Source organism: Silurus aristotelis (assembly GCF_946808225.1).
Source record: "Silurus aristotelis genome assembly, chromosome: 29".
Lineage (NCBI taxonomy): Eukaryota > Metazoa > Chordata > Actinopteri > Siluriformes > Siluridae > Silurus > Silurus aristotelis.
In genome coordinates, this window is record NC_139602.1 from 8,017,244 (window position 1) to 8,044,398 (window position 27,155).

Consider the following 27,155-nt stretch of genomic DNA (forward strand, 5'->3'; position numbering starts at 1 on the left):
TGCCGGATATCCGAATAGGCCACAAAACCACCGGAAAAGGCTAATAGAGGGAGATGGAAGGAGGAAAAAAAGCAAAACTGCTGGTGTCGATCAGCAGGAAGGAAAATCGATAGGTCTAAAAAAAGAAAAGGGAGAGAGAGAGAGAGAGAGAGAGAGAGAGAGAGAGAGAGAGAAAGAGAGAGAGAGAGAGAGAGAGAGAGAGAGAGAGAGAGAGAGAGAGAAATTAGCTGTATACTCACACATGACTGTGAGAAAGACATTCCCTGATGCCAGGACCACTTTTTCCCGGGTGGCCCGATCGTAGATGCCCACGTGGCATTCATAAGGCCCGTTGTCTGAAATCCGGACTTCTGGAAGCCTGAAGGAAATCCACAAGAAAGACGAGGTTATGAAAACATAAATAGCATAACATCTTTATTATATATATATATATATATATATATATATATATATATATATATATATATATATATATATATATATACACGTCTCAACAATGTAGGCAGCTGGGGTCAGAATGCAGGGGTCAGAGTGCAGGGTCAGCCATGTTACAGCACCCCTGGAGTACAAAGGGTCAGGAGCCTTGCTCAAGGGCCCGAGGAATGGCAATTTGGCAATATCAACTGCGGAATTGAGATCATACGGATTGTTCTCCGACGATCATCATGCACAAGTTACCTAATAGTTTCGACATTTCTGGGGGTTGAGCTCGTTGAAGGTCTTCCTGATCTCTCGCCATCTTCCAGTGACGTTCTTCCGCTGTCGAAGCGCGAGTGCGACTCGAAACACCTCGAACGACTCGTTGCATCGCTGTACATCAAACGTATGTCATGTCAAATTGATTTGCGCAGTTCCATGCAGAATTTCACGTTTGCTCTTCGTTCTAACTTGAAATCGCAGACGTCGTGGTGCCGCACGTGGTCAGAATACAGTGAGTACCATTAGTCTTAAAACTGATTGATACCACCTCATAATATAAGTTCAAGTACAACTTTATTTCTATCGCTCTTTTCACAATGGACATTGTCTCAAAGCAGCTTTACAGAACGTAAAAACGATGTTTATTTATCCCTGATTAGGAGCCAGGGGGCGACTGACAAGGAAAAACTCTCATAGATGGTATGAGGGAGAAACCTCAAGACAACCAGACTTAAAAGTGGAACCCAACCTCATTTAGGTGGCATCAAGTGTAATTCTAAATACACATACAAAAAAAACAAAAAACAACAGAGAACTAACATGATGTCCGGAGTGTGAGATTATGAGTAATGTCCTTTCTACAGTCTTATTCAGTCAGTTGACGTTGTGAAACCAGGAGCTACTGAGCAACTCAAAATCTGAGATCATCATGATCATCAACAGCAACTCCTCCATGCCAGAGCCTTTAAATTTCTTTCTTTCTTTCGGCTTCTCCCATTAGGGGTCGCCACAGCGGACCATCCGCATGTTTGATTTGGAACATGTTTTTACGCTGGATGCCCTTCCTAACGCAACCCTCCCCATTTATCCGGGCTTGGGGGCGGCACTAAGGCTTGTGCAACCCTAATAGCTGGGGTTGGTTCCCTGACTGGGGATCGAACCCGGGCCGCAGCGGTGAGAGCGCCGCATCCTAACCACTAGACCACCATGCCAGAGCCTTTAAATATTGAGGTTAAATGTAATCAAACAAAGAAATGTTCAGTGGGGGCTACACATGTAAGAATGTTGAAGAGTACAATAACCAAAACATTCTCATGTGCAATCCAAAGTACAATGTCTTGATACCCACTCTGGTTTCCGACTGTCTTTATTACATCTCTGTCTTCCTATGGTTTATTCAACCACCTGAATTTCAGGTCTCAACTGTTTCCTGGCAGATAAACAGGGCCTATTATTAGCTTAAATTGCTTTATTGCTATATCAGTGAAATGGCTCTCATTTTGTCATTAACTAGTCCTGAAACCGGTTAGGAACCAAGTGCTCAGAGATCATTCTTTTTGCACATTTGTCTTTCTGTCTCTCCTTCTTTCTCTCCTGCAATGTTTATCATCCACTATTTTGCACCTTTGGGTCTGTGTTCTATTTTCGTTCCGTTTCCACTCCCGCTTTTCTGCCTCCCTCCACCACTCCCACCGCCTTCCGTCTTTTCCTCGCCACATTCCTGACGCCCCTCGCAGGCGTACGTCCGCCCGTCAAAGTCCGGCTGCATTTAACCTTTTTAAACAAGCGGAAAAACAGCTTGTCTGATGAAGCTCATTAACGGCGGTGTGCATCCTTTCTTTCTTTCTTTCTTTCTTTCTTTCTTTCTTTCTTTCTTTCTTTCTTTCTTTCTTTCTCTCGCTCACTGTCTTTCTGTCTGGGACCTGCTTTTATGTATAAAAAAAAAACTCCCTCCTGCTGCTTTCCCTCACACTAACTCACGCTAACTCACTTTCGCTTGATGCCGAACAGCGCTGTCAGACTTAATTGCGGTGTATATGCTGCCACGACAGCGGCAACAAAGTGAGCAATAGAAATAGATCCACTCAGAGGGGTTTCGCATTGCAGATGTCTACAATTTCAGCCTCGGCTAATGATAGTTTTTTTTCCCCCCCTTTTCTTTTCCAGGGCCGCTTGACACGCCGTGATTATGATGATTTGATGAGGGGCTTGGCACAGGCATGAGCGTTGGCATTGCCCTCACTTCGCTCTGCTACAGTACTTCTCTGCTTCTCTGATTACCTCTTTCTGCTCTGTGTGATGTGAATGCTGTCCACCTCGCTTTTTTTTTCCTTTCTTTTTCTCTCACTTTATTCCTTTTTAGCTTCTCTTCTCCTACTCACTGCTTCGATCCCCCCCCCCCCAGTCTTGTCCACACCATTACGAATGTTTTAAACCTGAGAGTGACAGAAGCGTCAAGTCAGTTAAAAAGGCTAAAAAGAGAAAGTCGTTCCAGCTCTCTTGAAATCCCACCTACTGCTTCTAAATAGATATTTTAATCAGAGATGACAAAGTCACACTGAGGCAGAGACCTGAATCAGCCATCTTAAATCATTTAAATTATATATATTATATATACATATTTTATATATATATATATATATATATATATATATATATATATATATATATATATATATATATATATATATATATATATATATATATATAATTGCACAGTGTACACTCAACCCAACTGAAGACTTGTTTTAAAGGTGATATTTCAATATATTTTCACACACACACACACACATATATATATATATATTGTCAGGGATTCACCCTGCCACGCCCCCCTCTGTAGCTGTCAGGGATTCACCCTGCCACGCCCCCCTCTGTAGCTGTCAGGGATTCACCCTGCCACGCCCCCCTCTGTAGCTGTCAGAGATCCACCCTGCCACGCCCCCCTCGATAGCAGTCACGCTGCTTTCCAAGATTACCGACAGCTGTGGCTCATTAAAGAACAGACTACTTAAACTCACGTTCTTGAGTCACAGGCTGTCGGTCGTTATATTGTCAAGCTGGACAATCGCGTGGCTGCTCGACCGCCGGCTGTATATCCGAATTCCACTTCCGACTTGGATTACTCATTGCCGAAGGCTTTATAGATTATGCTTGGGACATTCGAACTCATAGCGGACAACGCGTATCGAGCGGATGTCTTTGTTTGTTGTTTTCAACGGCTTATGAGTGTTTTTGTGTTGTACGGTTGTTGAAATAAAAGGACAATGATCGGACTATATCGGCTTCCGCGTCTGCAGCCTGACATATATATATATATATATATATATATATATATATATATATATATATATATATATATATATATATATATATATATATATATATATACAGTGAGGAAAATAAGTATTTTAACACCCTGCTATTTTGCAAGTTCTCCCACTTAGAAATCATGGAGGGGTCTGAAATTGTCATCGTAGGTGCATGTCCACTGTGAGAGACATGATCAAAAAAAAAAAAAATCCAGAAATCACAATATATGATTTTTTAACTATTTATTTGTATGATACAGCTGCAAATAAGTATTTGAACACCTGAGAAAGTCAATGTTAATATTTGGTACAGTAGCTTTTGTTTGCAATTACAGAGGTCAAACGTTTCCTGTAGTTTTTCACCAGGTTTGCACACACTACAGGAGGGATTTTGGCCCACTCCTCCACACAGATCTTTTCTAGATCAGTCAGGTTTCTGGCCTGTCGCTGAGAAACACGGAGTTTGAGCTCCCTCCAAAGATTCTCTATTGGGTTTAGGTCTGGAGACTGGATAGGCCATGCCAGAACCTTGATATGCTTCTTACAGAGCCACTCCTTGGTTATCCTGGCTGTGTGCTTCAGGTAATTGTCATGTTGGAAGACCCAGCCTCGACCCATCTTCAATGCTCTAACTGAGGGAAGGAGGTTGCTCCCCAAAATCTCGCAATACATGGCCCTGGTCATCCTTTCCTTAATACAGTGCAGTCGCCCTGTCCCATGTGCAGGAAAACACCCCCAAAACATGATGCTACCACCCCCATGCTTCACAGTAGGGATGGTGTTCTTTGGATGGTACTCATCATTCTTCTTCCTCCAAACACGTTTAGTGGAATTATGTCCCAAAAGTTCTATTTTGGTCTCATCTGACCACGTGACTTTCTTCCATGACTTCTCTGGATCATCCAAATGGTCATTGGCAAACTTAAGACGTGCCTGGACATGTGCTGGTTTAAGCAGGGGAACCTTCCGTGCCATGCATGATTTCAAACCATGACGTCTTAGTGTATTACCAACAGTAACCTTGGAAACAGTGGTCCCAGCTCTTTTCAGGTCATTGACCAGCTCCTCCCGTGTAGTTCTGGGCTGATTTCTCACCTTCCTTAGGATCATTGAGACCCCACGAGGTGAGATCTTGCATGGAGCCCCAGTCCGAGGGAGATTGACAGTCATGATTAGCTTCTTCCATTTTCTAATGATTGCTCCAACAGTGGACCTTTTTTCACCAAGCTGCTTGGCAATTTCCACGTAGCCCTTTCCAGCCTTGTTGAGGTGTACAATTTTGTCTCTAGTGTCTTTGGACAGCTCTTTGGTCTTGGCCATGTTAGTAGTTGGATTCTTACTGATTGTATGGGGTGGACACGTGTCTTTATGCAGCTAACGACCTCAAACAGGTGCATCTAATTTTGGATAATAAATGTAGTGGAGGTGGACATTTTAATGGCAGACTAACAGGTCATTGAGGGTCGGAATTCTAGCTGATAGACAGGTGTTCAAATACTTATTTGCAGCTGTACATACAAATAAATAGTTTAAAAATCATATATTGTGATTTCTGGATTTTAATTTTTGATTATGTCTCTCACAGTGGACATGCACCTATGATGACAATTTCAGACCCCTCCATGATTTCTAAGTGGGAGAAATTGCAAAATAGCAGGGTGTTCAAATACTTATTTTCCTCACTGTATATATATATATATATATATATATATATATATATATATACACACAAACACACACACATATATATATATATATATATATATATATATATATATATATATATATATATATATATATATATATATATATATATATATATATATGCTGTATGAATTGCCTAAAATGCCCTTTAGTTATTTTTAACAACCTTCAAAGCTGAAAGTCAGGCAAAAATCAAATGCTGAGCCAAATATTCTGCGGTCACGAAATATTCCTGTCTTCTTGTATATTTAATAAGGACATTTAGAGGGTGTTTTGCTCAGCCCTCGTAAACGCAGGACTAAACGACTAAAAGCTCAGCCAGAGATGGCAAAAGTACACACATCCTTCACTCAAGTGGAAGTACAGATAATCATGTTTCAAAATAATTGGGTAAAAGTTGAAGTACTGATTATACTTTCAAACTCAAGTTACAGTAAAAAGGTTTGGGTTCTGACATGTACTTAAATCAAAAGTAGCCATTACTACTACCTGTTTTAGCGGTAACTGGACCTCATGTCATTAGCATCAGAGCTGTCAATCAATTAAATTATTAAATCGTGATTAAGCTAATAATTGTCATGAGTTAACTCACAGTTAATCGCACATTTTAATCTGTTCCAAATGTACCTGTAATTAATACGTTTAATCTTTTTAATACTCTAATTAAATGTAAGATTATTATTAGTGAAACCAGACTCAACATAGAACATGATGACAAAATATTCTTGTAAATGTTTTTTAAGTAATTATGGTGTTTTAAATTATGTAAATCATCATGACACAAAAAGGAACCTTTGCTGTTTCCACACGGATGGTTAATGAGGTGATACCGGGAAACCTGTACCTCTTTTAACTTTCATACGGATTACAGAATCAGAAAATATTTGTTTTCAATGTGAATTGGTTTATTTAAAAGTGTTATTACTATGTGTGTGAGGCGAATATTCTTTTATACTTTTATACAAATAAAAGTAGACCCTTTACAGATTTGAATGATGTATTGCTCTTATCTTTATGATTAAAAAATACAGTAATTTAAGTTTGTTTCTTAACTATGAGAAAATAATGCCACAAAATGCGGCGTTTGTCGACCCCAAAGGTTCATTTGTGTGCGTAATGGCGGATTTTGATGCTAATCTGAGACTTCAATGAAACAAATGTTTACTAATTTAAAAAAAAATTTCAGTGGAGGACATTTATTTGTTTATAAAGAAAGGACGTCGTGAATTAACGTCTGTTGCGCTGAAGGTTATAATTTTGCCACTTCTATATTTATTTATTTATTTGGTAATTGCATTATTCTCGCATTTTTACAGCCCTGATTATTATATTAATACAAAAGAATTTCACATGTTGCTACCTAATGAATGTTTTCAGGCTGAACATCCACCATATAGAACACAAGCAGAGAAAAGATGATGATGATGATGATGATGATGATGATGATGATGATCAGGTGATCAGGAATGTCTCTGTTCTCAGTCATGCTTAAATTACTGATTCCCTCTCTCTCATGTACGTTTGCCTCAGACTTCTTGTTGCCTTCTGCTCTGCTCTGCTCATTGTTACCTTGATAAACTAGTCTACATCCATGGTGCGTGTGAGCCAGGAAATGATACACAAGTGGTAGGTTGAAAAAGCTATCCAATGACAGGAAATATGTTGATGGGCTAAAAACGTGCAATGCGAAGAAAAAATATTGATCATGTCACCAAATAGATCAAATTCAAATAAGAAGTCTGGTTTAAAAATGTAAGAAGTAGAAAGTACAGATATTTGTGTAAATGTAATGAGTCAAAAGTTGTCCCGAAACCAGACATCAGAAAAATCTACTTAAGCCAACTAATGCCTGGTTACATCGGACAATTTTGGGCTGTCGATAGCAAAATAAATGACCGAAATAGCACAATCGTGCCGATTTCTTCGTCATAGCAAGTCAAAGGTGGTCCTACATTGCACCGTGAGAGCCTGCTGTGAGCGAAGATAACCTGTGGAAACATCCTAAAGGTGTTAGATGACCATCCCGCAGTGGGTTTGGAGCTACAAGCTTACGAAATCTGGGATCCCGAGTTGACCTAGCAAAGCTAAATTTTCTTTAGCAATGACCAGGTCTATATTCTCCTCCACCACCACGCTTCTTTTTCCAGTACACACAAAAAACTAAAATTCCAAGACACTATTCATCTTGCTCTATTTGTTTTTTACTAATGTGTGCTATTGATGTTCTATACTAATAAAGCATTCTGATCACCCTATGTAGTCCTACCCTACCCTATGTAGCCAAACCCTAGTTTGTTAGAAGGTTTTCGCACAGTGTGATTTGCAATGAACCTATAAGATTGCTGAAATCGCAGTCTGTACAAGGCATAACTTGTTCTTGGTTAATGAAAGAGCATCATTTTATTTCAAATTACATCTACATAGAAAGTGAGAGGTAAACACTTGATTTCGTCTCTACATAGTGAGTTGTTTTCTCGTGATCACGACTTCATTTTCTTGTGATTTCGCCACATTGGTTACGGTTATCATCCATGATGCTGCGATCCAGAACACGCTCTTATGCCGAATACACCGATTTATCGAGTACAGATCACAAGGAAACAATGTGTGTTATGTCGAGATAACGAGAAAATGATAAAACAGGAAAAAAAACACAGGACTTCCATAGAACACTGTATATTCTGTAAAAATAAAATACAAATACGGACCAAATAAATACAATCAGATCAATTATGATCTATTTTGAATAACATGTTTGGAAAGGGGATTAGTATCACATTTCCATGATATCAAAGTCGAAATTCCTATTATAATTCATTCCACCACATACATCTAACACAAAAAAGTTGATTTATCTTGTATTTCTTTATTGCATCAAACATTAATTCACAGACACACAGCGCACACGCCCGATCTCAACGTTCGCACTCAAGAGATTCCCGTGAAAGATGTCTGTCGTACGTGACTCCGAGGAGGTCCTACTGAACTGCTGTCTCTTTTCCTCAAGCTAGCCTGGAGGGCCTGGGTGGGTGGAATGACTTTTCTTAAGAGTTGTGAGCGGAATATTTCACCGCGAGCAGCTCGGTCTCTGAAGAGCAGGTGGGAAGACAAGGTGTCCGTGCTGACGTGAGCAGAAAGAGGGCAAAGGGGGCTGGGTTTAGAAGATTCACTTTTTTTCTTAGTCTTTATTAATTTTTTTTAATGACAGCCAGAGCTCTGAACTTTATCCTTTCTGCTTTTGGCAGCTCGGTGGCAATGAGCTTAGCTGTCACCCTGATCGGGTCTGAATAAAAAAAATAAGAAAGTACTTCCGACTTCATGACTATCATTAAAAATTCAAAGCAGATGGAATGAATTTTTGAAACAGCTCCAACGACACCGCCTCCCTCAGGAGCGAGGTTGTTTGAGTTGTTTGAAACGTTGAGTTTTCCTTCACCATTTAGCGCCACTGTGAATATCCAAGGCGTATGAAAGTGTCTCGTTTGACACTTTGGGGTTTTTTTTTTTTATCAAAAAGCTGTCTGATGAAGAGAATTTCAGAAAAGAAATAAATAAATAAGATCCATGCATGACAGCAAGGTTCCGAAAATCTCCCAAGACAAAACGAGGGGCATGGGAGAAGAGATGATGGAAGAAGATGCCAAGATTATCCAAGTCTAAAAGCTGATTAATCTTCATGATACTCAAGAGAATACATACTGTGGCTATTACCTTATATTACTGTAACTAAACCTTGTGGTTTGATGGTGTGTGTATAAATACATCCCTGTGCACAAAACCAGCATCATGAATATATGCTTTACATGGGTTGGAATGGAAGATCTTGGGTGGCATGCTATAGAGCAGTGGTCCCCAACACCCCGGGCCGCAGACCGGCACCGGTCCGTGGGTCACTTGGTACCGGGCCTCACAGAAAGAATACATAACTTACATTATTTCCCTTTTATTTATTATCTGATTCTGAACGATGATTTGTATTGGAAAATGACCGGATTTATCTGCCACACCTTAAAGGCCGGTCCGTGAAAATAGTGTTTGACATTAAACCATTCCGTGGCACAAAAAAAGGCTGTGGACCACTGCTGTATATCTCTGACCTCAACCGTATTGAACAACTTTGGAATGAATTGGAACACACCACAGGCTACTTAAGTATCCAAAATACTATGATTTATTATGGCTTTAATGTTCCTTCTATCAATTTTGTCACAAGACTCTTTGCTTAATCAACCCAGTTTGTGTTACTCTTATCACATCGATCTGTTAATAGAATGATAATAACGAGTCAAGCACAGATTCATATCTACTACTCAAAATGTTCTTCCTGCTGTTAAACTGATGCTGAACTGTATGTTCGTGCTAAATAGATACCACCAAGTGTCGAACAAAACAAGGCCAGATCATGAGTTCGATCCTGATTAGCTTTTATCCACTCAAATAAAAAGGAACGACTGATTCTGCAAAATGTATTTGAGTAAAAAATGAAAAAAGTCCCCAAATAGAAATACTTCAGTTAAGTACAGTAAAGAATTGCATTTACTTCCTTTATCTCCACAAATCTCCATAAGCACTCTCCAAAATGTAGTAAAACATCTTCCCTAAAGAGTGGAGGCTACTATAACAGTAAATAGGTAATAATTGTGGAGTGGGATGTTCAAAAAGCTCATACGAATCTCATGGTCGCGTGTCCTCAAAACTCAACTGCTATTTTTTCTCTTTTTTTTGAAGAACCTGTTCTTGCTGTAGCCTTTGATTCTTGTATATACATACCACTTCCTCACGTCCTCACTTTATCTCTCTCTCTCTTTTACACTCAGTCTGTCATTCTTCAAATTCAGGGCAGAGAGGTGAATTAGTCAGAGACTTTGGGCTCATGTGGCTGAGGGGCCAAGATGAGAAATATCTGTGCTTGTGATTTCATTGTGTGATATTTTGAAGAGTGTGTGTGTGTGTGTGTGTGTGTGTGTGTGTGTGTGTGTGTGTGTGTGTGTGTGTAGCATCTTGAGAAATCTCCGCTTGACTTCTCCAAGCTGAGCATTATGTGTGATAGTGGGGTCAGTACAGGTGGTCTCCTGCTGCTTCTTATGGTGTGGCTGTCAATTTACTTCCTGCTGGGTAGGAGTGTTCATTCATCTGTGTGAAAGTGTGTGTGTGTGTGTGTGTCACACTTTTCAAAGAAGGCTCAGTATTAAATGTGAAAGCAATGCCTGTTCATACAGAAAAATAAGGGTTATGGGGACAGGAGAAGTGTGCAAGTAAGCTAGTGTGAGATGAGTCAGGAAATGGCTGGGGTGTGGCTTGTAATTAATGGCATCTTCATTATATGCAATCTCTCTGTTAAAAAAAGCTAATAAAGGCTTACGCACATTAAAATTGTATGGCATTCATTTTACGACAATCTGTCCTATACGAACGGAGAGGACTCTTCCACACCACTAGGGGGCAATAATATATTCTATATTTAAATCTAATTTCTATTTGAATAAAAAAAAGAATATCTTCTATATAGGGCACTTGATCGGTACCGGTAACACGAATTGTACAAACGCGTCTACTTCCTGTCTGACGTATGTTGAAAACATTTACGCCGTTTTCGGGTATTTATTATACTTTTTATTTGAAAATAAAAAACTTAAAATCATACACAACAATGCCAGGGGTATAGAAAAAAAACTACATATTATAAAATTGTAAATATTAATAATAATGTTGACTACCCAATCCATGACTATTTTTTTTTTTTATTCGTGATTCTCATAATTGACAATTACACTTTTAAAAATTATATTAATTAAATTGAGTAATTAATTAAATTAATTAAAATAATTAAAAAAACATTAAATAAATTATTGTTATAAATAAATTAAATTTTTTCAGACCCCATTTGGGTAATATAGATGCGTATTGAGTAATACAGTGTGTGTGTGTGTGTGTGTGTGTGTGTGTGTGTGTGTGTGTGTGTGTGTGTGTGTGTGTATTTTACATTTAATATTTTATTTTCTACTGATATACATAACTGTTATTTCAGCATATTTTCTTTCATTCATTTATTCATTCATTCACTTCCTCGATATGCGGAATTGTCAGGAAGTTCTCCTGTTAAGAGAAATTCTTGAAGCTGTACATAAAACGCAAAAGAATCCATATCGCTTGATTGTCGGAAAAATTTTGCCGATGACGGGAAGTGGCAGCGATTATGCGCATGCACAGAACAAAATCGAAATTTTTGCACATGTGCAGAACAAATTGTGTTTTCCTGTATAGACCGAGTAGTAACCCTGCACGTGGCTACTCGATCCCATCTCCACAAACACACACTACAAATGCTGCGCAGCCTGAAACTCTCCATTTCTTATCTTTATTGCCAAGTTTCCCACTTCTGCTGAAGAAGAAAAAAAAAAACCCACAACAGCATTTCTCGGGTTGTATCGCCTCAGGTAAAGTTTAGGCGGCACTCAGAGAACAAGTTCCTATCATAAACTCAAAATGTCTATTCAGATATATTTCAGGAAATGCTGAAACAATACTATAGAGAGTACACTTTTTTTTTTTACTTGTTTCGGGTCATTATGGTTCATCTCGTAAGTGAACTCACGCTATGTATTTCCAGGGAAATGCAGTCAATTAAGAGTGTTGACTTTTAGAGCAGCTTACCGAACTGTGGACTGATACACCAGGTCTTCTCGCCTGCGGTAGTCCTCCATGTGGGAGTAGTTGGTATTAAACATGGCATCGTATGTGAAAATCTTCTGTTTAATTGTGCCTCCATCTGTAACCTGGAGAAAGAAACAACATCAAATCGAGGAAGTTACATTTTGGGATCAACATGGGTGTTTTATATTGTAATTGTATTGTCTGTTTGTCTTTCTTTGTTTCTGTCATTTCTGTCATCTTTGCCATTATTTTTTTCCATGCCCTTTCTTCCTCACTGCTTTCCTCCTTACTTTCCTTCCTTCTTCGCCCTTCCTTGCCTCTCTTTTCTCCCTTCATTCCTTTCTTGCTTCCTTCCATACTCTTTTTCCTTTTTTCTCTTCTTGTTTTTTGTTCTTTCCTGAGTTTTCCTTTGTTCATTCCTATGTTTGTTTCCTTTCCTTCCTTCCTTCCTTCCTTCCTTCCTTCCTTCCTTCCTTCCTTCCTTACTTACTTACTTACTTACTTAAATGTCCTTCCCATTTGACCTCCTTATCATCCATTTCTTCTTCTCTGGCTTAATTTTTTCAGCCCCCTCATTTCTCACTTCCTCCTTGATAGGAAAAAGTTGAATTTCGAGAGGAATGCATGAAGCGATGCGATATACATTGGGGGGGGGGGGGGGTTTAAAAAGGATGGAAAAATCAACTTATACATCTTCACACAGGATTCTCATTCCACCCATTTTCCCACATTATTCTACCAAGTTATTTAACATTTTTTATTATTAAACACAGTTGCAATGAATCAATTCGCTTGAAATTTTGACCAGACATTGATATCAACTTAAAAATTAATTAACAAGAAAAAAGTATGCACCAGGAGCTTCTGTGTATATTTGGTAGTAGGTGAAGTGATGTTCCTTCCACTTGTATATAAAGACTATTGGGTCCTGTTGTTATGTATCACAACCATCTTGTAGTGAATGTTTTGGGGGACTCTTTCCCTCTACCCATCATTCGATGCTTGTACTTTTTCCAACCTATCAGCATGTACCATGACTGCTTTTGCACATGTAGTAGATACAGTACATTTGCTTGGTTGAATCAAATTTTGATGTGAAATGCTGCTGTTTTTAAGAATAAAACATGTTTACGTGTTGAATAGTGTTTCACTGGAGTCAGAACATGAGCTACATAAGAATCGCTCCCTTAAATCAAATTCTTGAATTCTTGAAATTGACATCAGTAAAACCAAAACAACAATAAGATGATCAACAAGACTACTTGTATAGCGTTTTCGACGTAGCTCGCTATAAGGTGAGGGCTAATTCAAGGCAGCACTCGTTCATTTAGTCTCTTTTTACACTCCCCCGACAAGCTCGTGCAGTGCTATTCTTATCTGCTTATTTCTGCCGGGAAAAGGAACGAAAGAAAAGAAACTCTGTTTAGCATCTGAATGACTGCGAGTTTCTGGTGGACATATTAATAGACAGACATAGGAAATGGGCGAGACTGACAGAATTTTAATAGGAGTGTCAGCACTCAATTTGAAGCCTAAGAACTAGTTGAATGAGAATAGATTTAGAAAAGATTTTTCTTTTCTCTCCTCTTATCCTATTCACTGCTTCTGTAAATATGTCTTTATAGCTGTGATTGCTTTCTTCCTTTTTTTCTGGATGGCCTTGGCATTTTTTATGGGCCTGCTAGTTAGATTTTCATTTGTATTACTAACAGCATCACATCCATCCACTCCTGACAATGTATCTATGTACCAGCAAAGGTCCCGGCCCACTGAATGTTAGGTCCTAGATCATTAACCATTGACCACTTCCTGTTTACAGATTCATTTGCCTTATGTATTACTTTCTATGGTGTTCTAGTTTTAACCACCCGATCCAGCCTTCCATCCCTTCGTGCATCAATGAACATTGGCCACCCATGACCCTGTCTTTGGTTCACCACGGTTCCTTCCTTAGACCACTTTTGATTAATATTGACCACCTGCAGACACCCTACAAGAGCTGCAGTTTTGGAAATGCCCTGACCCAGAAGATAGTCTAGCTATCACAATTTGGCCCTTGTCAAACTCAGGCAAATCCTTACACTTGCCCATTTTTCTTGCTTTTAATACATAACACCACCCACGAAGAGGTGTCATGATGAAGAGATAATCAGAGGACATAAAGTTATGATGTTTTTGGAGACAAGGTGAGGGAGGCACGATTGAGATGGTTTGGACTTGTGCGGAGGAGGGACATGTGGTAAATCGGTAGGAGAATGCTGAGGATAGAGGCACCAGGCAAGAAGAAAAGAAAAAGCCTGAAGAGGAGGTTTATGGAGATGGTGAGGGAAGACATGCAGGTGGTTGGTTTAAAAGAGGCCCACGTAAGGATGTGAGGACAGAATGAAATGGAGACGGATGAGCCGCTGTGGCGACCCCAACAGGAGGATCCAAAATGGAAGCTTTTGATTGGAAGGAGAAATGGATTGAAGGAGAAATGGATGAATGTTTAGATCAATCGATGGATCAGGGATGAAGAAAATAAGAGTTTTTAAAGAGATTTATTACCATTTTGTCATTAATCCTAATTTGTTGAAATTATCAATTGTTCACTGATCAAATGAAAGAAAGATAAAGAAAGAAAGGTGTTTTATACTTGCTGATCAGAGGGTTCAAAACCTGGTATTGCCAAGTTGCCACTCCTAGGGCCCTTGAGCAAGACCCTTATTGCTCTGTGTTCTAGGGGTGCTGCAACATTGCATCCTGATGCCAGCTTCCTATATGCAATATTCAATATGCAAAAAAAGAATTTCACTCTTGCTTGAAGGCGGCAGCTTGCTAATACCGGGATTTAAACTACCGACCTTCTAATCATTAACTCAGAGCCTTAACCACTGAGCCACCACCTCCCTCCCAAGGCCTGAAAACAAAACTATTTGCACCAATTGCAGGCCTAAAGGCATCAGAGCATCTGCAGTCCTCTACCATCATAGCAAAACTGTTCAAATCAAATGCAGGCTACATAGTGCTACCACCCACAGTCATCTTATGTATCTCTAGGCTTTCTGTGTAGATCCATCCTCACCAGGTGATCAAAACTCAGCATCTTCTCATATGTAATGCAAAAAAAAAAAAAAAATACTTTTCAGGCAATGCATTATCTCTCATCCTTTTGTTCACTTTGCAGGCCACAACAAACACGAGTTCTACATTACCAGTACTGATTTCCACACACAATGCATCCTCACCTCGTCAAACGACCTGTGTAACCCCTCAGCCTTCAGGGACGCACACACTCCATGCCTGTAGCTAGCATGAGCAAACTGGTGGTGCGTTGAAATAGCAATTGCTTGAGCGCTGCACACAAAGGAATTCGGAATAAAACAAATTGCACGTGGCTAAACTATTCGAGCACACCAGTTTATATTTACTCTATGAGCACAGATGTTAAGTAGCTAGAGACCTGCTTTGTTTAATTAATTTTTGCTTTGCTAGCTCTAGTGCTACAGTGTTTTTTCATTCTTTCAAGTGTGAAATTAAGTGCACTTTTTTCCTGCCTCTTGAGGGCTTCCATCTGTCCATAAAGGTTAGAAAATACACAAACTTGTTTAGACCAAAAGCTGGTTGCTTGGTCTTCTGGGACAAGTAACCATTTAGGCTGATGTTGCTAAGTCTCATTAGACTGAACGTAAATAAACCAGACAAGCTTGTTTATTTAAGATGCCTAGCCATAAAAATAGGATTGAACCATTTTACATGGAAGTAATAGTACACATTCATTCATTCGTTCATCTTCTCCCGCTTAACCGTAATTCGGGTTGTGGGGGCAGCAGTCTAAGCAGATTCCCCAGACACTTCTCCGTGTCCAGGGATCGGGCTGTCAAGGCCCCCGCCTTCGACTGCTGCTCAATCCTCTCAGCACCGGTCCCTTACGGTCCCTCCTGCAGGTGGTGAGCCCACGGGAAGGTGGCCCCACGTCGCTCCGACGTCACGGTCCTTGATTTATTTTTCTCTTAAGGGTCCCCTGGAGCATAGAGGGTTAAGGGCCTTGCTCAAGGGCCCAAGAGTGGCAGCTTGGCGATACCGGGGCTTGAACCCCTGACCTTCCGATCGGTAACCCAGCGCCTTATCTGCTGGAGCCACCACTCTCCACATAATAGTACACAATAGGGACAAAAGTTTGTGAACACATGGGCATAAGATTGGTATGTGATTTCTTTAAACATTCCATTCCATATTTAGTCCGCATTTGCTGTTATAATATCCTACACTCTTCTGGGAAGATGTTCACTAGATTTTGGTGTGTGCTTGTTGAGATCTGTGGTCATTCAACCACAATATGTAGAGTGAGGAGACCTGGGGTTCAGTCAGTGCTCCAATGGATTCCAAAGGTGTTCAATAGGGTTGAGTTTAGATCTCTATAACAGCCAATTTTGGCTTTGTGCAGGAGCTGGCTTTGTGCACAGGGGTGTCATGCTGAAACACGTTTGGGTCTCCAAGTTCAAGTGAAGGGAAAATCTAATGGCACCACATTAATTGCATGCCTCCTTTGTGGTAACAGTTAGAGGAAGAACCACATATGGTTTTAAAAGCCAACACTTTTGTCAATATAAAGACTGTAAGCTTGTAGCACAATTATCTAGGGCAGAATTACATCACTAACATCATCCATAGAAATGCTGACACAGATCATGCGAGCCACTACGGTCCTCTATGCAGATGACACACTTGTTGCACCTCTTCACAAAGATAGCACTTGAAACCCGTCTTTGAAAAGAAGTGCTTCATGTTGAAGCGTGAAGGCCCTAGTGTTTATTCGATGGGTGGGTTTGTTCTACGGCTCACACCACTTTGCCCAAGGAACTCTCCGCCATCGCCATCGAGACCCAGAGTTTATTACATCCATCTGCTCAGCTCCGTAAGCACAGAACTTTGGGAGATGCAGGCTTGCCAGGATTTTCACACATTCTCTGTGTGAGTTTGCAAGCAGGCAAAGCCACAAAGGTCAAGAACTAAAAGCGAGTAAATGTTCGGGGATACCGTTTTTCAGCAGCTAGACACTGAATCCTATTTTTCTGTATTAAAGGTGTAAAAAGAACTTAGCTGTATGGGGAAAAAACTAAGAATAGAAACAGTTTTTTTTTATATAAATACACCACCAACTATCTATAAGACAGCTAAAGACTTCTACACAAACAGAATAAAGAAACAAAGGTACAAAAGGAAAAATAAAAGAGGGAAAAAAAGATAGAAGTAAGCAGACAGTAGAGAATGCAGCAGGTAGAAACTGATGTCAAAGCAAAGTTTTTAGATCACAAATAGGGAAAAAAAAATTCTTGAACTTGAATGGGCCTTACATGGAACACTGAGGGATCCCTAAAAAACACTAAAAGTTTGGTGGTACTGATAAAGTATTCTACTCACTTAGCTTACCTGCTAAAGCGAGTACTCATCATCTAGTCAAGTACTAGCAACAGAATTCTTATATACAACATGACTTTTTCAGCCATATGTGGTTCTTCTTCAAACTCTTACCACAAAGTTGGAGGCACACAATTGTATTGGACGTCTTCGGCTGTGTTAGCATTCGATTTCCCTCTTATTTAAACTAGCAGAGCCAAATCTGTATTAACATGACAATGCAACTGTGCACTAAGCCAGCTCCATGAAGATATGCTTTACATGGGTTGAAATGAAGGATCGGGAGTGGACTAGATTGCACTTTGAAAGGAAAGTGCAGATGCTAGCAAAGAGGAAGTGTTACGAGTCTCAGTGTTCTTACTGAATTGAAGTGCTCTGTTGACTTGAAAGTTTCCCCTGCACTTTCATTTCTCAACCTCTTACTGTATATTAACATATCAGTCACTATCTTGCTTACCGTTGCTCAAAATTACATGATATCAGACTATTTGGATTGCAAAGAGCTTTAGTAGTCACATGGTGTTACGCAGTGGTGAACATTAACAAAGTACAGTAAATGTAATTCTTTACTGTACTCAAGTAGTTTTTTTGTGTATCTGTACTTTTCTGAAGGATTTTCATTTGGAAAAACTTTTACTTTAACTTCACTATATTTCAAAGTCAAATATCTTATTTTTACTCAACTACATTTTGCGAAATCAGTTGTTCCTTTTTACTTACGAGTGTATAAAAACTGGTCAAAAACACAGCAAACCACCAATTATAGTCGAGCGCATGCTCTGTTTTGCACCAGCATACAGTTCAGCATTAGTTCAAAAGCAAGAAGAATATTGTGAGAGGAAAAAATAAAACTACATGGTCATACATCATACATCAGATTTGCAAATCACAAGTTTTTTTTACAAACATCCTGCTTAAGAGGAAAATGATGATTGTGGAAATGACAGCCGTTTGTATACGCTCCGAGATGAGGCCATGTCCGTGTGTATTCGTGTGCATATGAAAATATTAGATAAACAGCAGGCGCTCATCAATCAGCAATTGCACGGTGAGTGGCAGAATGGGAGCATGGTCAAAGGTTATTAGATTCCTTTAGATAAACAAAACCGAATGACATGATGCTGGATAAAATAAAATAAAATAAAATAAAAAGCCTCAGTGTGGCAGGTAAAGAGAAAGGGGCATCAGAAAACTAAAGACACCTCATTGACAAGGTTATTACCTAACAAAATAATAGAGAAGGAGGTAAACAAGTGAGAAAATGTGAGGGTGGGGGTTAGCAAGGTGAATTGTGTCTTTCTTTATCAGGGAGTGCTGTAACAATGAAAAAACGAAGGGGGAAAAAAGGCACCTACTCATGTGTCTGTGCACATTTTATGAGCCATTCATTTAAATGGACTTGGATCTTTACAAGAAATGGCATGTGTCCCTGTGGACTGTGTCTCTTCAACTTCAGCAGCAGAAAGAAGAAAAAAAAAACATACTGGAGAGAGTAAAAGTCTCTGGTGCAGCAAAATGTCTGAGGAAAAGACAAGGTGTTTCGTTTCTTTTATTGCACTTCGTTTTATTTGCTTTTCCAATAACAATGCTTTGTGTTTTAGCCCTGACTTTTGAGAATGCTAGAAAGGAATGCAACAGACACAAACAAAAACACAATAAAAGCTAAGTAAGTGATAAATACAATATATTTGCAGGGTAGGTTTTTTAAATTGACCACATTCTCAACACAGGGTAGGTCACTGAGTCAGTCAGGCAATCAATCACTGACTCAGCTTGAGCCATATGCATCAGTGAATTGGTCAGTCAGTAAGTCACTCAGGCAATGTATCAACCATTGAGTTTTTTAGTCATTGAATAAGGCAGGCAATCAGTCAATGAATCAGTCAGTCAGTTTGTCAGTTAGTCAATGAACTAGAGAGTCAGTCAGTGAATCAATCACTGAAGTAGTCAATCATTCAGTCAGCCAGTTAAATAATGAATCGGTCAATCAATAAATCAATCAATTATTCAGTAAATCAGCCAGGTTATAAATCAGTCAGTCAAATAAGTACTTAGTCAATCAGACTTTTAGTTAGTCAATCAGTAAATTAACCAGTCAATCACTCAATTAGTCAGGTAACTTGTGAACCAGTCAGTGAATAAATCCACCATTCAGTCAGTAAATCAGTAAATCATTGTCAATCAAATCGTTAGTCATGTCAGTCAGTTAATCAGTGATTCTCAATCAGTCAATGAATTATTAATTTGGTCAGTCAATCAGTCAGTTATTCAGTAAACCAATCAATCAGTAGTTAGTCAATCAGCCATTTAGTCTATCAGTGAATAAGCCAATTAGTGAATGCAAATAGTCAAATAGTTAATCAGTGAACCAATTAGTCAACAAATCACTAATTTAGTCAGTAAATTAATCTGTTAGTTGGTAAATCAGACAGTCCGTCAATAGTCAGTCAATCAGTCATTCAGTCAAGTCCATTATTCAGTCTGTGTCACATAGTCAATCAGTGAACCAGTGAACCAGGTCAGTTACAGTCAATACAGTTAGTTGGTGAATCAGTATAATAGTCAGCCAATCAGCTATATAGTGAATGGGAAAGACAACCAGTCAGTCAGTTAATCAATTAGCTAGTCAATCAGTGAATCTCAGTCTATACATCAAGCATTCAGTCAGTTAGTCGGTAAACCAGTCAGTATAGTAGTCAGTCAATCAGCAATTCAGTCAAGTCAATCAGTGAATCATTCAACCAGTTAATCATTCGGTTAATTGGTGAACCAGTCAGTCAATAAATCAAGCATTCAGCCGGTAAAGCAGTCAGCCAGTGTAACATTTAGCCATTCAGTAAATTAGTCAGGCAGTCAGTGAACCAGGTAGTGAGTGGATGATATATACAGTCAGTGAATCTGTTACCCAAGCACCCAATTTGTTAATCAATTAGTCAATCAGTGAGTCAGTCATTGAACCATTCGATAACTTAGTCAGCCAACAGGTGAACGCGTGGGTTCGTCAGTGAATCAGCCGGCTAGTGAGCGAGTGAAGGTTAAACAGTTAGTCTGTAAATTAATCAATCAATCAGTCAATTAATCAAGCAATCAAGCAATTAGTAAACCAATAAATTTATCAATCAGTCTTTCGGTCATTAATTAGTCAAAACAGGCATTCTGGAGTGGAGTCAGTTCTCAAACATTTTCCTGTACCTTCATAAACTGAAACAGGTATAACCATCACAATCGGGTTGTATTACTTTATATATATATATATATATATATATATATATATATATATATATATATATATATATATATATATATATATATGATTTTGGGTTTTTTTTTCACTTAAAGCCTGGCAATTCATTTGTGAAGAGAAGTCAAAAAAAATCCCTGTCAGCAGTTTGTCACCTTGAAAATCATTTTGTCCTGTGTGTCACTTCATTTAGAAACGACACAACATTGGTATGGAAAAGCTATTAAAAGCACACCCAGGCAGAGGTAGGGAACTCAGGTGGAGGCGGGAGACAGAATGAGTCCTTAAACAACCCTGCACAGGCTACAGATGCAAATTCCCAAGGTTGTCCTGCTGGATTTATTTCTACAGCTGTCCTGAATTATTCGTACATGTCTCGCGATATACTCCCCCCCCCCCCCCACACACACACACATCAACACCAGAGGACACAGCTTTAATGTGGACATGACCTGAGTTCAAGTTTAGTGCCAAACATATTGCCAGTGAACAAAGCCCTGTTTTTGTTTCATGGCCTTATATTTACTGGAAGAAAATGCACATAGTCAAATAGGCTCTTCTGAGACTCTTCGATTTTTCTCTATATAGCCTCATGAACATGAATATACCTATGCGACAAGCACATAATTACCAGTGCTGAGCAATAGCCTGAAACTTCATGAAAAATACATCAGGCTGTTAAGCTAACCATGTGAGGATGCAACGTCTCTCAATAACACTCTGTACACAGTGGCTGCACGAAGAGTATGCCAGCGCTTCGGTAAACAACCTTTGTTTGCCATTGACCTGGTTTCATCTTTCAAGTGATGGCTCAGACTGCATAAACGCAGCGCCTAAGAAACCAAGGCACCGAGCCAGCCGGCAGAAATGTAATCAAACCGATGCCTCTCCACATCACAGAGGGAGCACGGCCGCCTCCTGCTTCCCTCTACAGAATGAACAATGCAGGATTACGGGTTTAATAAGATTTATTGCTAGTCTTTGAGTGATTTGCGCAAATTATTGGAAGTCTCAAAAAAGAATATAAAAAAAGAGAGAAAGAAAAAAGAAAAGATGATCAGTGCTTTGTCCTTGTCCTCATATTACACAATAGCTCATCTGCATGGTGATTTGCATAACATTGGGCTCTTACAATAGACAAAATCATATTTCCTGAGAGAACAAGGGGGGGTTTGTTCAATGATATATGTACACCTCAAAGCGTGGACGTGTTAAGTATAAATGCAGCTACAAGTGAGTGTATTTAAAATAACTGTAAATCTGCAGTTAAAGCCTGAATTTTGAGAGCAAACTGTCACTTATGAAATTATCCACATATCCTCTAGACATCTATTTAGCATTTTAAAACATGACAATTTTTTTTTAGGATACTGTAAGTTCAGCCAGAGCCTCATCACAGGGTGTTTTAAATACTCTTGTGAATCACACACGACCTGATCTCCTGTTTTGGCAAAACATGACCATCTTTATATCCTGCCATGGCTATCCTTTAGATCCTATATCCATTTGGCTTTTATTCTTGTTTCAACAACAACCACATATAGTTGGTACAGTTTGTAACTCAGTCACGCAATCAGTCACTGAAAATCAGCAATGCAGGTGCCTGTAACTTCAAATTTACACCAATGAAGCTGTTGCATTAACCAATCAAACTGCAAGTTCTGGGGCCACCCAGAAGGCATACGATAATGGTGGCATTTTCTCATCCTTTGATTGAATTGTCAGAGAGCACACCAGTCAAAATTCACAAAACGCATATGTAGCAAACTAGAAAAGGTCAAATATACACTGATCAGGGTTAGAAGCAGGAAAAATGGGTGTGTAAGGATATGAGCGAGTTCGAAAAGGGCCAAATTGTGACGTCTAGACGACTGGGTCAGGGCATCTCCAAAACTGCAGCTCTTGTGGGATGTTCCTGGTCTGCAGTGGTCAGTATCTATCAAAAGTGCTCTAAGGAAGGAACAGCGGTGAACTAGTGACAGGGTCATGGGTGTCCGAAGCTCATTGATGCACGTGGGGAGCAAAGGCTGGTCCGTGTGGTCCGATCCAACATACATAATACTGTAGCTCAAATAGAAGTTCATGCTGTTAATGCTTGATTGGCAGCAAAGGGGGGACCGAGGTGGTCATAATGTTATGCCTGTTTAGTGGATTCATGTGGATTTTTTTTTCATTTCACAATGGCTAATGGAGGAGACAAAATTGATTTGGTTGCCGAAACAGTTATAAGGACATTCACAGGATGGACTTTTCAATAAAAGCTGGAGGAAAGGTCAGGCCAAAACAGTTTAAAATGAGCTTTTTAGGCACTGAAAACTCGAATCAACGCATATTTGCACATACAGGGGTCTAAAGTTACATGTACATGTTTATGATGAGATGTGATATGACAAATCATATTTCAACTAAAATATGATTTTGTTCATTAAATTATGATTGTTATATGATCATATATAGAATTTATATATATTTATTTCATAAATTCATGAATTATACATGAAAAGTGTGGACGTGTGCACGTGGTCATAAACGACATCCAATATGAAGTAAGATTGATGATGATGATGATGATGATGACTGCATCATGTTAATAATATCACCATCAGTATTAGGCTAATATTAGAAGCATGACTAAGCTCTAACTAGTGTTTTACATCTAAAAGCTACAGTAGAAACTACAAAAAAACTATTCTTTTTCATATAAAGGTAGAGAATGCAGTCAGGCAAGGCAAGACAGGCATGTCCTGTACTCTCGCAAGTGCAGACGCGAGTGCGTTAACTTTAGGTTTGTGTATATAGCACTATTCTTTAAGCCACAAAGTAATCCTAGTCTAGTCGTAAGTGCAAACACGAACAGCACATGTTGTTCCTGAGCTTTTTAATGCCATTTGAACATTTTCCCGCCTAAAAACAAACCATGTTGTTGTCGCAGCAAGTCGGTCAACGCTGCTAATACTTCCGACGGAAGTTATAACTATTATCGTTTTTACAGCAGCGCCCCCTCAGGAAACAGGTGGATATTAATGCTAACATTAGTGGTGTGCCCTTATGCTAGAACCTGTCACTGTGATAGTCTGTTAGCGGTCAGGGTATAAAATCTAAATTAAACAACTGGCTTGAATCTTGTATGATTATTTTTTTATTTTGTTGCGTTTTTGAGAACCAATACACAAATATCGCGATAATCACGTGTATCGATATTTTCTTACACCCCTAAACAACATACTTCATATATACATACATGTATATATCGTTACCCCTTAGGACTTCCACAGAGGGACCGATATAAAAGCTAAATTTAGAAGCCTAACTCTAGGCTTTTTGCCCACACACACACACACACACACACACACACACACACACACACACACACACACACACACACACACACACACACACCTATATGTGCAAACACTGATTCACCTCAGTCCTGTTTTACTCTCTGCCTGTAAGTGAGTGCTGTTGTCATGCAATCCTCCTTCCTATATAAGAGCAGAAATGTCAAGCCACAAACTTTTTTTTTTTTTTTTGTAGGCGGACTTATATAATAATGCAGTAATGAGGCATGTACGCACAGCGAGACACTGAATTCTCACATTTATATCTATAGGACTTCACTTCCTCACGCTCGCTGTCCGAAAGTAATGTCGCATCTGTCCTCCAGATGAAAACTTAACAAACCAAACCAAACCAAACGAATGGAAAACAATGCTGTAATGAGGGTGTAGAGCGCAGAACCCGAAAAAAAACACCACATGATGGCTATCACTTGTGTGTCGCTCCAACAGCGAGGCCGGAGCTGTGATTGGCTGAGGGAGTGGCTGACAGATTAGGACTTGTTTCAAACTCCCAAGTGAGCTCGGTTTTTCTTCCTAATGGGCCCCGAATCAGGATGGAAAAAGGAACGATTGTGTGACAAGCTGCGATTTGAGGCCCAGGATGCAATTGAAAAGCAATTTTAAGGTTCAATTTTGCAAATGGGCTTCACGAACCAAAAATCCCTTCAAAATGATCGGAGTGAACTGCAATTTATCAGCATGTCCTTTAAAAAATAAATAAATAATCACATTGTCAGTGATCTAGGCTTCTTCACAGCAATGGTCAGTCACTATATCCTTTGGATTTCATTAAATGTTGAATCAGGCTTTCTATTTCATCCAATTTACCCGGTCCAAGAGGATTAATTGTCAACATGTGTAGTGTGTGCTTGTGGGATTTGAAGACATCATGCCAGATTGTGAGCTTAGTGTGACGCTTATTGGCCAAAATCAATATACTATCAGACCTGTTTCAACATTAATGATCCATTCTCATACAGGAAAATAGGCCAAGTATAATACCAGGAAGAGGCATAAACCCAGTTGTCTGAGTGTGGTTATATGTTCTGTGTGTGGTTACTGTTCCAACAGCAAATCTGGCAACATTTATATATTTATTTATACATTTATATATTACTTTTTAGATATCATTTATACTGCTTATGTGTGAAATGCACAGCCTGTCACTGGTGTAAGTTTATGTCATAGAAATGGTATATAATATAAATCCAACAGCCTTAAATATAGTTGGAAAAATTCATTTGGACAAATTGCAATCAAGAATTAAAGAGAAGAAGGGTATACATTATTAGTGCACGTCCCATATTAGAGTATACACTGTAAAATTGGGTTCAGAACTTGAGAGAAAAAGAGTGTGAGAGAGAGAAAGAGAGAGAGAGAGAGAGAGACAGAGTTAGAGTTCAATGTCATGCTTGCTCTACCATTAACGATAATCTTTGTTCAGTGACGCTTTCGGAAAACTTGACCCTGGTCATCTTGACACTGTTTCCTAAATCCTAAATCGAGCATTAACAGTTTCGCGTTACGCAAGCCGAAGCGAAATGGCTCGACCTCGTGCGTTACAGACGCTCGACTTCTCAGACAAGGAGAGAGCAGATTCAGTCTATTTGTCTCTGACAGTAGTGAATAAATCCTACTTAAAGTGTTCATCTCCCTGCAGACCCCCTCACCACCCCTCCCTTCCCCGTGCTAATTGCATGTGTGAACTCCTACTTATTGTCGTTTCCTGTCGAATTAGGCGAAGCTCAGGAGGAATGTCACGCACCTCCGTGATGCCTGGATCACACGCTCTGACGTGCACTCGTGCATACAAATGGGGAGGGGAATAATAAAAAAAAAAAAAGCCTGGAGTGTTACATAAGCCTTAAGACAAAATGGTCTATTATATAAAGCACAGGCTGTGTATCTAAAAATAAGGCCGGAGTGAAATCGGGACCAAGGTGAAACCTTTCATTTGATCTCGACATTGATCCGGATGATCGATGAGGGCGTGCGCCAAAAGGACACGCAAAACAAACAACAACAAAAACGTTTTTACTCGTACTTTTACGCCTAGTGATTAATAAAGGTAGGAAGGTTCATCGTACATCATACGTAGGTCAGAGCAAAGGATCTAAAGCATAGATAACCAAATTGATCCGTTATTAATGATGATGACCTTCCATGTAAACGTGTTATGTGTAGCACATGAAAATGTCACTTCCTCGACCTCCAGGGAATAAGACGGATTAGGGCGTGCGAGGACAGATGGCCCAGAAGCCATTAAAAAGGCCAGAAAAGGAGCCAGTGTCACTGCATATGCTCGGAAGCTTCCACATGAATATTTTTCCAGCCCTGACGGACTGCGGCGTGTGCCATCTGGATCTGAATGATGGACGTTTCAGCGTCAGGCAGAACCCACGCTCATAATGCTGCTTTTGTGGCACTGTGTTTTGTTGTGTTGTGTTGTTTTGCCTTGCACTAAAGCATCTTTGACTAAACGACACAGATGTCTGAGTAGGAGAAATGTGCAGGATTGGTACAACGAATGCTTCGGATAATGATGTAGATTAAAAACTAGATCATTATCAGGGGTATAAAAGCTGCACCAAGTCTCAAGACATTTAATAAAGACATTGAAATTGTATATGGTAAAAAACCTGAAAAAGGAAACGATTCATCAGTGGTGAATATAGTACACAAACCATGTACTTGAGTTAAAGTAGAGCTATACTCAGTAAAATATGACTCCAGTAAAATTAAAAGTGTCCCTATAAACTTTCACTTGAGTAAAAGTACAAAAGTATTTGCTCTCAAATGTATTAAGGCATCCAAAGTACTATGATTTATTACAGCTATCATGTTCCTATTATCAATTCTGTGACAAGACTCTTTGCTAAATCAACTCGGTTAATGAAAAAGGCTTGAATGTTACTCTCAACACACCGATCTATTAATAGAATGATATTAATGACTCGAACACTGATTGATTATCTATCAAATTATGATGAGCCCAAAACTTTCATTTTAACTACCGTATTTTCCGGACTATAAGCCGCAACTTTTCCCCCACGCTTTAAACCCCGCGGCTTAAACAATGAAGCGGCT

The 27,155-nt window shown here is 39.4% G+C and overlaps 1 protein-coding gene across 1 annotated transcript in view; it reads right to left on the minus strand.

Moving 5' to 3' along the window:
• igsf21a (immunoglobin superfamily, member 21a) overlaps positions 1-27,155 on the minus strand; it is a 333,388-nt gene that overhangs the window by 115,176 nt on the left and 191,057 nt on the right. The window contains exons 3-4 of the mRNA XM_083535347.1: positions 12,090-12,211; positions 240-358 (exon numbers count right to left, since the gene is read on the minus strand). Coding sequence (XP_083391473.1) covers positions 240-358; positions 12,090-12,211 — 241 coding nt within the window. The remainder of the gene's footprint in view (positions 1-239; positions 359-12,089; positions 12,212-27,155) is intronic.